The sequence below is a fragment of the Oncorhynchus kisutch genome, linkage group LG5, assembly GCF_002021735.2.
Source record: "Oncorhynchus kisutch isolate 150728-3 linkage group LG5, Okis_V2, whole genome shotgun sequence".
Lineage (NCBI taxonomy): Eukaryota > Metazoa > Chordata > Actinopteri > Salmoniformes > Salmonidae > Oncorhynchus > Oncorhynchus kisutch.
Genome location: NC_034178.2, coordinates 37,296,492 through 37,313,908, shown reverse-complemented (window position 1 = coordinate 37,313,908; position 17,417 = coordinate 37,296,492). Strand labels below are relative to the sequence as shown.

The following is a 17,417-nucleotide window of genomic DNA, read 5'->3' as shown; positions in this document are numbered from 1 at the left end:
AGAGTCAGCATGGAATGATCATCCTCCAGAATGAAGTCCATCACAACTTTTCCCCCACTGACCTTAGTCGATAGCGCCTGATAAATTCAGGGCAGCAACGTTGAGAACAGCAACAACATATTTGCAGTTCTCCATGGCTAATGTAATATCTTTCGAAAAAACTTCAGTAGAAAGGATTATCTACACATAACGAGCAGCTCATTTTATAGACACAAGATGCTACACCGCAGACCAATCTGAAACTCATCTCTCGGCATGTCCAGCCCACTCATTATCTCAGCCAATCATGGCTAGCGGTAAGGTTACCCACTTTTTCTTTGGCTAAACCAACTAGGCTCGTCATTTATCAACTTTATTCATATTTACAGATGGCATAAAAGTTTCTTATTAAGGCACATGAAAGCTCACATATTCGAGAAGGGATTTCTGCCCCAAAAAAAAGCAGTTCAAACGGCTCTCCTGTGAAGTTGTGACTTGAGACATACGCCTAGTTTCCTAAATCGAGTCACATTTTGTTATAGCCTTATTCTAAAATTGATTAAATCATTTTTTCCAGAAATCTACACACAATACTCCATAATGACAAAGCAAAAAGTTCTACAAATGTATTAAAAATAAAATATCACATTTACATAAGTATTCAGACCCATTACTCAGCACTTTGTTTTAGCACCTTTTGCAGCGATTACAGCCTCGAGTGTTTCTCCCCTTCTTCTTAGCATATCCTCAAGCTCTGCCAGGTCGGATGGGAAGAGTCACTGCACAGCTACTTTCAGGTCTCTCCAGAGTAGAGATCGACCGATTAATCGGAATGGCCGATTAATTAGGTCCGATTTAAAGTTTTCATAACAATCGGAAATCTGTATTTTTGGGTGCCGATTTCTGATTATTTAAAAAAAAGAAGAATTTAAAAGAATTGTTACCTTTTATTTAACTAGGCAAGTCAGTTAAGAACACATTCTTATTTTCAATGACAACCCACAGTTCCTAGGCAAACTGCCTTGTTCAGCGGCAGAACAGATTTTCACCTTGTCAGCTCAGGGGTTCCAATCTTGCAACCGCACAGTTAACTAGTCCAACGCTCTAACCATTGCACTCCACGAGTAGCCTGCCTGTTACACGAATGCAGTAGAAGCCAAGGTAATAACTAGCTAGCATTAAACTTATCTTATAAAAAAAGAATCAATCCTAATCACTAGTTATAACTACTAATCCAGTTTAGCAGGCAATATTAAGCAGGTGAAATTGTGTCATTTCTCTTGCATTTATTGCACGCAGAGTCAGGGTATATGCAACGGTTTGGGCTGCCTGGCTCATTGCGAACTAATTTGCCATAATTTTACGTAATTATGACATACATTGAAGGTTATGCAATGTAACAAGAATATTTAGACTTAGGGATGCCACCCGTTAGCTAAAATACCGAACGGTTCCGTATTTCACTGAAATAAACGTTTTGTTTTCGAAATTATAGTTTCCGGATTCGATCATATGAATATGATTAATATTATAGTGCCTATAAGAACATCCAATAGTCAAAGGTATATGAAATGCAAATGGTATAGAGAGAAATAGTCCTATAAATACTACATTAACTACAACCTAAAACCTCTTACCTTGGTATATTGAAGTCTCATGCTAAAAGGAACCACCAACTTTCATATGTTCTCATGTTCTGAGCAAGGAACTTAACTTCTTGGAGCTAGGGGGCACTATTTTTATGTTTGGGAAAATAACGTTCCCAAAGTAAACGGCCTATTTCTCAGGACCAGATGCTACAATATGCATATAATTGACAGATTAGGATAGAAAACTCTAGTTTCCAAAACTGTCAAATTATTGTCTGTGAGTATAACAGAACTGATATTGCAGGCGAAACCCTGAGAAAAATCAAACCAGGAAGTGGCTTCTATTTTGAAAACTCCATGTTCCATAGCGTCCCATTGCTCCATTTAAAGGGATATCAACCAGATTCCTTTTCCTATCGCTTCCCCAAGGTGTCAGTCTTCAGACATAGTTTCAGGCTTTTATTTTGAAGAATGAGCGTGAACGACCATATTGCGTAAGCGGATAGGTGGGGGCTCTCAGAGTGAATTGTGCGCAAAAAGAGAAAGGCGGCCATTGTTACTCCCGGTTCTAGTGAAAAAGCCAGCTTTCCCGGTTGATATATTATCGAATAGATATTTGAAAAACACCCTGAGGATTGATTATAAAAAACGTCTGACATGTTTCTGTGGAAATTATGGATATAATTTGGAATTTGTCTGCGTTATCGTGACCGCTCTTTCCGGTGGATTCCTGGGCATAACGCACCAAACTAACGGAGGTATTTGGATATAAAAAATATCTTTATGGAACAAAAGGAACATTTGTTGTCTAACAGAGTCTCGTGAGTGAAAACATCCGAAGATCAAAAGGTAAACAATTAATTTGATTGCTTTTCTGATTTTCGTGACCAAGTTACCTGATGCTAAGTGTACTTATTGTTTTGTCGAGAGATCGATAAATTTACAAACGCTTGTATTGCTTTCGCTGTAAAGCATAATTTCAAAATCTGAGACGACAGGTGGATTAACAAAAGGCTAAGCTGTGTTTTGCAATATTGCACTTGTGATTTCATGAATATTTTCTAGTAATATTATTTGACTGTGGCGCTATGCTATTCAGCGTTGCTGATGACAATTATCCCGGATTCGGTATGGGTGGTTCAGAGAGGTTAAACGTTAGCTTTTTTCCATGGCACAAATTCAACACTTTGTTTTTGCATTATTTAAACCAAATTTAACATGTTTAATTATTTGAGGCTAATTTAATTTGTTTTATATTAAGTTAAAATAAGTGTTATTTCAGTATTGTTTTAATTGTCATTATTACAAATTTTGTACAATTCTTTTTTTTATTTATAAATAATAATAATACATTTTTAAATTGGCCAATTAAACGGTGTTGACTGTTTTGGTCCTCCAATAATCGGTATCGGCGTTGAAAAATCATAATCGGTCGACCTCTACTCCAAAGATGTTCGGTCGGGTTCAAGTTCGGGCTCTGGCAGGGCCACTCAAGGCATTTGACTTGTCCCGAAGCCACTGCTCCATTGTCTTGGCTGTGTGCTTAGGGTCGTTGTCCTGTTGAAAGGTGAACCTTCGCCCCAGTCTGAGGTCCTGAGCGCTCTGGAGCAGGCTTTCAGAAAGGATCTCTGTAATTTGCTCATCTTTCCCTCGACCCGGGCTAGACCTCCCAGTCCCTGCCACTGAAAAACTCCAAGCAGACTGTCATTTGCCTTTTACTGAGGAGTGGCTTCCGTCTAGCCACTGTACCATAAAGGCCTGATTGGTGGAATGCTGCAGAGATGGTTGTCCTTCTGGAAGGTTCTACCATCTCCACAGAGCAACTCTGGAGCTCTGTCAGAGTGGCCATTGGGTTCTTGGAAACCTCCCTGTCCAAGGCCCTTCTCCGATGGCTCGGTTTGACCAGGTGGCCAGCTCTATGAAGAGTCTTTCTGGTTCCAAACTTCTTCCATTTAAGAATGATTGAGGCCACTGTATTCTTGGGGACCTTCAATGCTGCAGAAATGTTTTGGTACCCTTCCCCAGATCTGTGCCTCGACAAATCAATCATGTCTCGGAGAGCTACGGATAATTCCTTCGACCTCATGGCTTGGTTTTTGCTCTGACATGCGCTATCAAGTGTAGGACCTTACATAGACATCACCTTTCCAAATCACGTCCAATCAATTGAATTTACCACCGGTGGACTCCAATCAAGTTGTAGAAACATCAAGGATGATCAATGGAAACAAGGATGCACCTGAGCTCAATTTCAAGTCTCATAGCAAAGGGTCTGAATACTCAAATAAAACAGATCCCTTATTACCTATTTTTTTAGATATAAATTTGCAAAAATCTGTTTTTACTTTGTCATTATTGGGTATTGTGTGTAGATTGATGAATATATATATTTTATAATCCATTTTAGAATAAGGCTGCAACGTAACAAAAGGTGCAAAAAGTCAAGGGGTTTGAATACTTTCCGAATGCATGTAGGCCTACAAGCTTCACAAGAAAAGTGCATACTCTTGTTGTTTTTATGTCTTTGTTAAACACCACAAAAGTGATCCTATATATGCATGTGTTTAGTCTCTCCCTCCTCTGTGCTCTGAATCTGATAGAGCCAGCCAGACAGCTTCTAGAGGATGTGTCGACAGTTCTGAATCTTTTCTAATACAGTGGCGTCCCTAGATGTCTCCTGGGGTTAAAATTCTCATTAGTAGTCATGGCCAGGCCCTAACCCTTTGAAAAGACTCTGGCTAATTAGCACCAATGGATGGCCTCCCAGTTAATTAACCAGAATGCTCCTTAAGGGGCTTTATCAAATGTTTAAGAAATTAACAAATTGCCAGTTTGCCAATTGTACCGAATTGATTTGTTCCTATTCAGGTTTTGAACTCATGCCGTTTGCCTGTTTAGCGAACCATCCGGTTGAGTTTAAAGGGATTTGGAATCCTGATTCACTTACCAAGACCAGAACCCGGAATATGGACAGACACTGCACTTAGATTTGTTATAAAAATCATTGCTTGTCCTGATTGCAGTTAAATGTTTTCCAGCTAATGAGGGGGTAGTTTGCTATTAGTTCTGACTCATAAAGATGGGCTGTATTGTAATTAGACAGCCACTGCATACTAGTTAGCAGTGATGGAGGCGACCCTGATATAAGGGGCAGAAAGGCAGCGTAAACAGGCCAATGTGAATCATCTGTAAATCCTCACATATAAACCAACCATGTAGTGATATCACGCACGATGAAGCATTAGGCCTAGTAGCTTAATTCAGATCAGCATTTATTCTGAAAAAACAGATGTATAGTCCCTTCAAACGAATGGACTAATTAAATGTTGATGACAGAACACCCACAGTTTTCCTGTCATTGCACATTGTACCAAATGGTAGGTTGGACATCACTTTGTGAGCAGAAAGACACAAATGTATGCGTTCATCTACAAAGCCATTTTGGGTAACCTCCCTATTTACCTCTGTAGTCTGGTCTCTTTCACCACCAGCAGTTACCATACCCAGTCTGCTAGGTGGTTGCTACTAAGTCCCCAGGACATTTACAGTATTAGGCAAGACTGCCTTCTCTTCTTGTGCACCAGACGCATGGAATAGTCTACAATCCATGCTTCATCTAGATATGTTAGTGCTAGTGAATGAATTTAAAATATTGATGGGAGACTGTTCAGAGTAAATGCTTTTTTTTTTAGGCTGGATCATGTTGTATGTTTTAACTATGTAATGTACTGATTGTTGCTGATTACTTGGCCAGGTCTCCCTTGAAAGAGACTCTGGGTCTCAATGGGCTTTCCCTTGTTAAATAAAATAAGAGTCAAACTCTGTTTGAACGGAATGGACCCAACAGAACCTCTTACTCTCTCTGTACTGTAGTTACTTCCTTGTTTCTTCTACATCCTCAATAGGGCTGGGAATTTCCAGGGAGCTCCCAATACAATATTATCACGATACTTACGTGCTGATACGATATATATTGCGATTCTCACGATTCTATATGTATTGCGATACAATACTGTGATTTTATTGAGATTCGATGTTCCAAACACATTGCTCACGATATGTCTGCAGCAGATGGACACACAAAAGCAATGAGAAAACATGTTGTTTTGATCAGTCATGGAAATAAGTGCTGAAAACTAATTGGCTCCCTATTTAAAAAAGACAGAGAACAAGCTATGAAGGAAAAATAATGGGGTTTTGGTGCAGGTGCAGCCAACTACACAAAAATATTACAATATTGCCAAAACTATACGATATGTCAAAAATAATATCCCGATATGCAACTACTTTTCCCCCCCATCACTAATCACCACTGTCCTTTCTCAGTTGATCTCGTCCTTGCCATTCTAAAGACATGTAGTTTAAGTCCTTGGCCTGTGCAAGCCAAGGTCATGTCCCGGCCATGACAGGAATTAGAGGAGATCTGGAGGAGGCTCCATTAAACCATGGTGGAAGGGGTGAACCATGACGTCTGCCTGTTTGGGATGGGAGCAGTGTTGTGGTAGAGAGGGGGAACAAAGGTGAGGCAGGAGTAGTGGAGCATGGCTACAGGATTTAGATCACAGAGATTTGCATCAAATCGGCAATGTGAGGAACAGGAGGGCCTAATCTGCTGCAGACAGGCTTAGCGGGAGAACAAACTCAAGACTCTGGGTGTCCAGATAGGACGTTTAGCAATTAGCATAGTTATTAAGAGACGTCATAGGGAGACGTAATTGCAGGTGTCAGGTCATGAGGGAAGATAAGACTGAGGAAAGATGTTTGGATGCTCAGTCTTAAAGTGCACTCCTCTCATACTGGGATGACTTGTGCAGGACGTGGGAGCTACGGAAGTGTGAACATTTGACCATTGTTGCAAGAGGAATAGATATAGGCCTAGTGAAGGTCAATGCCCTACAGTAGCCTATATCATGATTTTATTTTTTACAATATTGCTCTTTATTCTTCCATTTCAACTGCTGCCGTTTCCTAATTATCATCAGTAAAGAAGAACTGAATTGACTGGATTGGTATGAGTGCATTCCTTCATTACATTCTTGCTTTGGAGGCTGCCAAATTCAGAATGATCGCAGCCCTTCTAAATTATTGAAAAGGCCTAAACACCTCTTATGAGCTACAGAAATGGCTATTAACCTTGGCGAAATTATATTCAAATCCAGTTATAGCTAACTTGGTCTACTGTATCCCCCACGGGAAGGAAATGTAAATGTGCTCTTGCTGTAGACAGATGGGAAAACCGCCTGACTTTTGAAGTTCCAGCAACCAGAGTCGTCGCAGCCCCCACCCCCTCGCTAAAATATTCAGGACAGAGTCTCATTGAGCGCCTCTTTCGCTCCAGAATCCCACTCACAACGCTGACGTTGGGCTGAGGCTGGTTAGTACTACGGGGCAAGAGCTGTGACACCTTTTTTTGTTGTTGCAAATGTTCAAATTCAGCACAGTGTGGCAACAGTAAAAAATAATAATTTAAAAGCCAGAGGATTATCTCGCTGTGCAGACAAGAATTTAGGAGATTGATTTATGAGGAGAAAAAAACACCCATAACTTTCTCTCCCCCACATTCCCCATCTGAAATATTGTGATCTCCTGTGCATTGTTATTGACAAATCATTGGAAATTGAATTCCCTGTGGAGCAGATGACTGTCATAGCCGATGAGACTCCATTGTGACTCTACCTGCCAGTCAGTCAGTCATCTTGAACGGGCTCTGATACTGTGCCACAGACAACAGCCTCCTGGATCGTTACTCTTATCACGTCGGCAGCGGGCCCATAAGAGAGAGAGGGTATCAAAACCAGGTGCTACAGCCAGGAAACTTAGATTAGAAGTTCTGCATAAATTTACCATTGGGGTAGAATAGCGGTGCTGAAGTCAGTGCGCGTGTGCCGTCACTGAGTAAAAATATTAATTGTTTGGAGTTGTTTGGATTGCTGGCAGACATCCAGGGCCCTGCAGATTGCGCTGAGGCTCGCATGTAGATGAAGTGTGAACACAAGGAGAGGCTGAAAGGAAGGTGGGGGTGCTTTAACCTCTGAAGCTGAGGGAAATTAACACACCCATCTAGGCTAGAATCTGGAGGCAAAATTGCTGAGCTCAACAACACAGCCTATCTTGATATCTCAATAACACAAGGGTAAGAGAAAATACTACAATATATCATCTATCTAATGCTATCCAATTGAATCTAGTTACTTCCTTTATCACATGCACACTGGAAACTCTGGTTACTAGCATCATCTTCAAAACGGAACGTTTTTTTCAATATAAAGATGTGCAATGTAATACAACTTGGCAGTGTGTGCTTTTTCATTATCTGAAGCCTTCTTCCAGATAGCTGTAGTAGCTAGGGACTGTCTCATTATACCAACGAGATGAAAATATATGCTTACTTAGCACCATACACAGAATACCAAACTAGATTTTCAAGCAGCAAGTACCCATGTGTGAGTAGGGGGGATGGTCTTCTGCTCTTGCTAAGAGTGTTGTTCGAGTTAGCCTAGTCGTGGGAGGGAGAGTTATACAGTAACTGTGTCCAGGGCTTCAGGCAGATAATATGTGGGTAGAAGTAGGTACCAGAGAAAAAACTGTGCACTCCGTGCATATCACCTCTGAATAAAGGGAAATAATGCTGATTACATTGATAATAGCAATGATGCCCACAGACATGAAATGCTTTGAAAGGCTGGTCATGGCTCACATCATCCCAGACACCCTGTGGGCACAATATAATCTGAAATACAAACAAAAAACAAATGCATCCAACAAGTTTGTAGAGTCATAAGGTTGATGTAGTCATTGTGTGCTAAGAATATGGGACCAAAGTGCTGGAGTACAGATCCAAAACACCAATTTTCACTGCCCCAATATTTGTGAAGCTCACTATATATTTAGTCTACTTTAGCAACAGCAATATAACTTTCAGTATAAACAGCAATATAACTTTCAGTATAGACATTGTGGCCAATACGAATAGTCCAATAAAGCACTCAGCGACCTTCAAACTGTGACCCCAAATAGCCCATACGAGTAATTTCTCGTAAAACCCAGACAAAACAAATGTATCCATAGAATAGTCCTTTGGAGGAAGTGTTGACACATCTGTAAACATTTGTATCCAAAAGCATAATTGAGAAATAATTCATAAAAGTTGGCATATTTATGACATTTTGGCTTTACCCAGGCCTCGTTTAAGACTCCAATATGTTTCATCGGTTTCACATGAAGCTTTACTGCTCTGTAATATGAGTAGTATTTGATTTATAACATTTTGTACAATAATTTATGAATATTGAAAACAACAATTTAGATGTTTCAATATATTGTTGAACATAAACTCAGCAAAAAAAGAAATGTCCTCTCACTGTCAACTGAGTTTATTTTCAGCAAACTTAACATGTGTAAATATTTGTATGAACATAAGATTCAACAACTGAAACATAAACTGAACAAGTTCCACAGACATGTGACTAACAGAAATTTAATAATGTGTCCCTGAACAAAGGGGGGTCAAAATCAAAAGTAACAGTCAGTAAGTACTGCAGTGCATCTCCTCCTCATGGACTGCAACAGATTTGCCCATTCTTGCTGTGAGATGTCACCCCACTCTTCCACCAAGGCACCTGCAAGTTCACTGACATTTCTGGGGTGAATGGCTCTAGCCCTCACCCTCCGATCCAACAGGTCCCAGACGTGTTCAATGTGATTGAGATCCGGGTTCTTCGCTGGCCATGGCAGAAACTGACATTCCGGTCTTGCAGGAAATCACGCACAGAATGAGCAGTATGGCTGGTGGCATTGTCATGCTGGAAGGTCATGTCAGGATGAGCCTGCAGAAAGTGTACCACATGAGGGAGGAGGATGTCTTCCATGTAACGCAAAGCGTTGAGATTGCCTGCAATGACAACAAGCACAGTCTGATGATGCTGTGACCCTCCACCTCCAAATCGATCCCGCTCCAGAGTACAGGCCTTGGTGTAACGCTCATTGCTTCGACGATAAAATCACCCCTGGTGAGACAAAACCGCGACTCGTCAGTGAAGAGCACTTTTTGCCAGTCCTGTCTGGTCAAGCGACGGTGGGTTTGTGACCATAGGCTACGTTGTTGCCGGTGATGTCTGGTGAGGACCTGCCTTACAACAGCCCTACAAGCCCTCAGTCCAGCCTCTCTCAGCCTATTGCATACAGTCTGAGCACTGACGGAGGGATTGTGCCTTCCTGGTGTAACTCGAGCAGTTGTTGTTGCCATCCTGTACCTGTCCCGCAGGTGTGATATTCGGATGTACCAATCCTGTGCAGGTGTTGTTACACGTGGTCTGTCACTGCGAGGAGACGATCAGCTGCCCGTCCTGTCCCTTGTAGGGCTGTCTTAGGCGTCTCACAGTACGGACATTGCAATTTATTGCCCTGGCCACATCTGCAGTCCTCATACCTCTTTGCAGCATGCCTAAGGCACGTCACACAGATGAGCAGGGACCCTGGACATCTTTCTTTTGGTGTTTTTCAGAGTCAGTAGAAAGTCCTCTCTAGAAATTGCCTACAGTCTGTAAGCTGTTAGTGTCTTAACGACCGTTCCACAGATGCATCCATCCAAGCCCGCTTGAAGTTTGCCAAATGGAACGTAAAGGACTCTCAGAAACAAGATTGAACGCTTTGGCCTGAATGCCAAGCGTCACGTCAGGAGGAAACCTGGCACCATTCCTACGGTGAAGCATGGCGGTGGCAGCATCATGCTGTGTTGATGTTTTTCAGCAGCAGGTACTGGGAGACTAGTCAGGATTGACACAAAGAGGAACAGAGCAAAGTACATTGAGATTATTGATGAAAACCAGCGTTCAGGACATCAGACTGGGGCGAAGGTTCACCTTCCATCAGGACAACAACCCAAAGCACACAGCCAAGACAAGGCGGGAATGGCTTCAGGACAAGTCTCCGAATGTCCTTGAGTGGACCAGCCAGAGCCCGGACTTGAAACCTATCGAACAACTCTGGAGAGACCTGAAAATAACTGTGCAGCGTCGCTGCCCATCCAACCAAACAGAGCTTGAGAGAATCTGCAGAGATTGGGAGAAACTCCCCAAATACAGGTGTGCCAAGTTTGTAGTGTCACAGCCAAGAAGACTCGAGGCTGTAATCGCTTCCAAAATGTGTTTCAACAAAGTACTGAGTAAAGGGTCTGAATACTTATGTAAATGTGATATTTAAAAAATAAAAATGTAATTATACATTTGCAAAAAAATCTAAACTGTTTTTGCTGTGACATTATGGGGTATTGTGTGTAGCTGGATGAGGAAAAAAACGATTTAATACATTTTAGAATGAGGCTGTAACGTAACATGTGGAAAAAGTAAAGGGGTCTGAATACTTTGAATGCACTGTGTGTGTGTGTGTGTATATATATGCCCATAATTATCGGGTCAGCCATAATTATGAGCATATAAACAGTAAACACGTTAATTTACATATTAATATTGACAAAAAAACTATCATTTTATTGATATTTGATATCAGTCATCATTATAAAGGAAGCAGACAATGTTCATTAAAATGCATACTTTTTTATTATTATTTAAAAAGTCTTTGCAAATTTCAATACAAAATTAGTTTACCCTAACTGGGCAACTCAACCGGCTGTTTGAGATGTTTTATCCAATTTTAAGTCATGCAAATGTATGTATTTATGTATTTATTTATTTTTGGCCTATATTAGGGCTAAATACAAACGTTTCAGCCCAAACAAAATGTCTATGTACTTCTGTGTGCCAGTTAAAGGGTTTTTAATTAGACAAATAGTTTTTTTTATGTTTTCAATAATCATGTTTCTATTTTTCAATATTCATGAATTAAAAGGTTTACTCAGCGATATGAAGTAGACTGCATAGTGGGTCAATTTCTGCAAAACAACTTAGAGGCTCAACATCTCCGCTGTTTTGATGCCCTGGCTACCACGCTGTGAACAGTTAAGCGCCCGTGCACATGTGCTGTGACTGTGTGAGAGTGAAGTGTTGCATCTCACTCATCATAATATCTCCGGTGTTGCTTGTGGCCACGTCTAGCTTTAATGTAAAAAATAATAATAAGTTATTCAAATCAAAACATGATTTATATTTGAGCAAGCGGTAAAGCTTCATATGATACCAATGTTTTCTTTGTAGCACCTACATATTAAACACTGGAGTTAATGTAGTCCTGTGTAAGACCAAACATTTTAATAAATATGCTAACTTTTATGAATTATTTCTCAATTATGCTTTTAGATACAAATGTCAAATATGTCAACCATCCAGTGTGAAAATCTCTTTTTGTCTGGGTTTCGTGAGGAATCACTCATACTTCTTTCAAAAACATGTTCTTCACAACTACATAAAACTGCTGTAGTACAGAGGACATTAGCTACTCTAATTGTGTCAGTATATTTCATGGAGGTTTGGAAAGATTAAACAAAGACATCCAGCCACATCCACTCCCAAGTTAATCTTTATCCCCAGTTTGTCAGGTGTCACTGACAAACTGCTACAACTGTGCAAACCCCAAAACATCTGCCATGGTGCACAAAGTGCAAATTCATAGAATCTATTTAGCAACATTAAAACGTTATCTACATTAATTATAAAGCTTAAAGTGCAAATAGCACTGACCTTTGAACTATTACCACATCTTGAAAGCTGACATTACTATTAAACATTTATGTCAGCATTTTAGTCAGTCAACTAGGGTCAAAGGTTGCATAGTGAATTATCACAGGAAAAACAGAGGTCAATCAATATCACATTTTGGTTTTATACTCGATGCACCTCTGTGACATTGTTTTTACATGATCAGCCTTGCAAAACAACTAGCTCAAAATGTTTCCACACAAATATACCTAATTAATTAGCAGCTATTCTGTTGTCAATGACACTTAATACCCAATTCAGCACTACAGTTTTACCACTGCAACAATAGCGATACAGCACAATGACACAATATATAGTATCTATTCAAATCGGCATTTAAAAAATTACCAAACTGATTGGATAAATGTACTTAATCTAGTGGCTCTAACGTTGCACTACACAAGGACAGTTAAGACAAAAACGCATGCAGATCTTGTGAAGGAAATCAAATATGACAGTGCTGATGTCGTGTTCGAATAATAGTTGTCTTCTTTTGAAAGTGTTTTATGAAATGTCATTACATTTATCTCGCCGTTGGTAAGATAATGGACTGGACACGCTCATCAGCGAGCTGTTTCTCAACTTTGAGCTGTCCGTTTCTGGCTACAGCTGCCAGGCTGGCAAGCTCGAGACCTGTCGGTGACAATGACAGCGAATGCACTACACTGGAACCAGCCATTATAACATCAGAAGCATATTGTGAACATTTATAAATTATGTCGGTACCTTGAATTTGTCAAGAAACAAGTGCTTGGCGCTTGCTCCACGTAGTCCTCTCGCTACAGTCTGGGATACGATGGATGCCGCCATGTTGACGCGGAAAAGATCACTGTGAAGGACCATGTGCGCGCAATCTGACCGGTGATAGGGAGGCTGGCGGAAGTGGGCGTTGCAAAAATATTCAACGGAGAAGGGTCTGGGCGCATTAGAGTGGTAAGGCTAAAGCAACCGACCATAGAGGAAAGTTGAGGAGTTTAGTCGGGGAGGTGAAAGTGCAACATCCGAAAATCGGACACTAATGTGGTTTTCCAACAGCAAGGCTCAGATCAACATGACCACGGTTGCCATTGTTTATAAAAGTTTCGCTTTATAATGTTTAAATAAACATATCTCCAATCCCCATATCACTCACAAACTGATATCATGTGTGTACATTGTAGGCTACAATCTAGTGGGAGAGAGCCTCAAACATTTGTACTGTATGAATGGCAAATTGGTTCTTGTTTGAGTCATGTCTTTAGCAGGCGCCCAAACAAATCACTTGGATTGGCCTTTGATTTTCATAGGCAGCACATTTTTTTCATGGGACCTCTTATGTTTGCACGCCATAGGAGGATGGTGGCTCCTTAATTGGGGAGGACGGCCTCATGGTAATGGCTGGAGCGGAATAGCTGGAATGGTGTCAAATGCATGGTTTCCATGTGTTTGATGCCATTTCATTTGCTCTATTCCATTTGCTGTCCTCCCCTCAGCAGCATCCATGAGAGCAAACACTTTTTATGGGTGTTATAGTGAAGACCATAGGCAGCTCGTGAGTTTCAATTTGGGGAAGCTTACATTTTATCCTACCAAGGCACACCTGTTAATTAAAATTATTTCCAGGTGACTACGTCATGAAGCTGGTTGAGAGAATGGCAAGAATGTGCAAAGCTGTCATCAAGGCAAACGGTTACTACATGATTCCATATGTGCTATTTAATAGTTTGATGTCTTCACTATTATTCTACAATGTGGAAAATAGTAAAAAATAAAGAAAAACCTTTGAATGAGTAGGTGTGTCCAAACTTTTGACTAGTACTCTATATACAAACAAAACAACTAAAGAATAATGTGTGTTTAGAGTTCAAGTTTTAATGTCACATGCACAAGTACAGTGAAATGCCTTTCTTGCAAGCTGTAAACCAAACAATACAATAATTAATGTCAATGTAATACTACATACAACATAATGCAGCACAAAAACTAAAACGAGAAAAACAAGTGAAAGTAAGAAAGCCAATTATAACAGTGTCAGTCAGTTCCAGTAGCGTATGTACAATGTGCAGGGATACTGGAGTGATAAAGGTAGAAAATGTATGAATAAAGGTGTATGATAAACAGAGTAGCAGCCGCATATATGATGATTGTTTGTGAGTGGGTGTGAATGCAAGTGCATATTATATGTGTGTGAGAAAATGATAGTGTGTTATTATGTTTGTTAGAGTGTGAGTGTGTGTGAGTGTGTAGTGTCCTCTGTGTGTGAGAGTTTGAGAGTGTGTCTGTGTTTGTGTGTGTGGGCCTTTTTTCAGTCCCTATTTTCCCGTGACGTTGTTTTATAAAACGTTTGAAGGTAATTGTGCTGTTTGCTTGAGTAATTGGAGATGGGAGTTCCATGCGATCATGGCCTTGTATAATACTATGTATTGGTGTAAATTCGGTTTGGACTTGGGAACTGTGAAGAGATCCCTGGTAAATCAAATCAAAATCAAATCAAATGTATTTGTCACATACACATGGTTAGCAGATGTTAATGCGAGTGTAGCGAAATGCTTGTGCTTCTAGTTCCGACCATGCAGTAATATCTAACAAGTAATATAACCTAACAATTTCACAACAACTACCTTATACACACAAGTGTAAAGGAATGAATACGAATATGTACTGTACATACAAATATATAAATGAGTGATGGCCGAACAGCATAGGCAAAATGCAGTAGATGGTACAGTATATACATATGAGATGAGTAATGTAGGGTATGAAAACATTATATGAAGTGGCATTGTTTAAAGTGGCTAGTGATACATTACATCAAGATGGCAAGATGCAGTAAATGGTATAGCGTACAGTATATACAGATGAGATGAGTAATGTAGGTTAAGTAAACATTATATAATATAAAGTGGCTAGTGATAAATTGATTACATAAATTTTTCCATTATTGAGTCAGTATGTTGGCAGCAGCCACTCAATGTTAGTGATGGCTGTTTAACAGTCTGATGGCCTTGAGATAGAAGCTGTTTTTCAGTCTCTCCGTCCCCGCTTTGATGCACCTGTACTGACCTCGCCTTCTGGATGATAGTTGGGTGAACAGGCAGTGGCTCGGGTAGTTGTTGTCCTTGATGATCTTTTTGGCCTTCATGTAATATCGGGTGATGTAGGTGTCCTGGAGGGCAGGTAGTTTGCACCCGGTGATGCGTTGTGCAGACCTCACTACCCTCTGGAGAGCCTTCTGGTTATGGGCGGAGCAGCTGTCGTACCAGGCTGTGATACAGTCTGACAGGATGATCTCAATTGTGCATCTGTAAAAGTTTGTGAGTGTTTTTGGTGACAAGCCAAATTTCTTCAGCCTCCAGAGGTTGAAGAGGCACTGCTACGCCTTCTTCACCACGCTGTCTGTGTGGCTGGACCATTTCAGTTTGTCCGTGATTTGTACGCATAGGAACTTAAAACTCTCCACCCTCTCCACTACTGTCCCGTCAATGTAGATAGGGGGCTGCACCCTCTGCTGTTTCCTGAAGTCCACGATCATCTCCTTTGTTTTGTTGACATTGAGTGTGAGGTTATTTTTCTGACACCACACTCCGAGGGCCCTCACCTACTCCCTGAAGGCCGTCTCGTCGTCGTTGTTGGTATTCAAGCCCACCACTGTAGTGTCGTCTGCAAACTTGATGATTGAGTTGGAGGCGTGCATGGCCACGCAGTCGTGGGTGAACAGGGAGTACAGGAGAGGGCTGAGAACGCACCCTTGTGGGGACCCAGTGTTGAGGATCAGCAGGGTGGAGATGTTGTTACCTACCCTCACCACCTGGGGGCGGCCCGTCAGGAAGTCCAGGACCCAGTTGCACAGGGCAGGGTCGAGGGGCAGGGTCGAGACCCAGGGTCTCGAGTTTAATGACGAGTTTAGAGGGTACTATGGTGTTAAATGCTGAGCTATAATCGATGAACAGCATTCTTACATAGGTATTCCTCGTGTCCAGATGGGATAGGGCAATGTGCAGTGTGATGGCGATTGCGTCGTCTGTGGACCTATTGGGGCAGTAAGCAAATTGGAGTGGGTCTAGGGTGTCAGGTAGTGTGGAGGTGATATGGTCCTTGACTAGTCTTTCAAAGCACTTCATGATGACAGAAGTGAGTGCTACAGGGCAGTAGTCATTTATCTCAGTTACCTTAGCTTTCTTGGGAACAGGAACAATGGTGGCCCCCTTGAAGCATGTGGGAACAGCAGACTGGGATAAGTATGGATTGAATATGTCTGTAAACACACCAGCAAGCTGGGATGCCGTCTGGGCCTGCAGCCTTGCGAGGGTTAACACGTTTAAATGTTTTACTCACGTTGGCTACAGTGAAGGAGAGCCCGCAGGTTTTGGTAGCGGGTTGTGTCAGTGGCACTGTATTGTCCTCAAAGCGAGTCAAAAAGTTGTTTAGTCTGTCTGGGAGCAAGGCATCGTGATCCGCGACGGGGCTGGTTTTTCTTTTGTAGTCCGTGATTGACTGTAGACTCTGCCACATACCTCTCATGTGGGGCTGGCAAAACCCTTCCACACCTGTGTTCACACATACTCCTTTAGATGCTACAATTCTCAATTCTTTCCAATCAAGGTTGTCTATACCTGGTGGCTTATCATTTTTAAAAATGCACCTCTCCCACACTAACCTGACCAAATTCAGGGTAGTGTGGGAGGAAGCTGAAGTAATTTCACTTCCTACAATTTCTAACAGCCTCCCAATCAGTTTGCTGCCTGTTTTTTAGTAAACTAATGGAGAGAATTGTGTTTGACCAAAAACAATGCTATTTTTCAGAGAAAATAGGCCCTGTCCGGGGGTATCATCGGTTGGGGCCACAGTGTCTCCTGGCCCCTCTTGTCTCAGCCTCCAGTATTTATGCTGCAGTAGTTTATGTGTCGGGGGGCTAGGCTCAGTTTGTGATATCTGGAGTACTTCTCCTGTCTTATCCAGTGTCCTGTGTGAATTTAAGTATGCTCTCTATTCCCTGCTGTCAACCGGTCCACCTGGCCGTGCTGCTTCTCCAGTTTCAACTGTTCTGCCTGCGACTATGGAACCCTGACCTGTTCACCGGACGTGCTACCTGTCCCAGACCTGCTGTTTTCAACTCTCTAGAGACAGCAGGAGCGGTAGAGATACTCTTAATGATCGGCTATGAAAAGCCAACTGACATTTACTCCTGAGGTGTTGACTTGTTGCAACCTTGACAACT

General features: G+C 41.4%; 1 protein-coding gene across 1 annotated transcript in view; it reads right to left on the bottom strand.

The window, feature by feature from the left end:
* LOC109891006 (succinate--CoA ligase [GDP-forming] subunit beta, mitochondrial) overlaps window positions 1–13,070 on the bottom strand; it is a 151,476-nt gene extending 138,406 nt beyond the window's left edge. The window contains exon 1 of the mRNA XM_020483239.2: window positions 12,947–13,070. Within this exon, the coding sequence (XP_020338828.1) occupies window positions 12,947–13,063 (117 nt within the window). The 5' untranslated portion in view covers window positions 13,064–13,070. The remainder of the gene's footprint in view (window positions 1–12,946) is intronic.
* Between the last annotated feature and the right edge of the window lie 4,347 nt (window positions 13,071–17,417).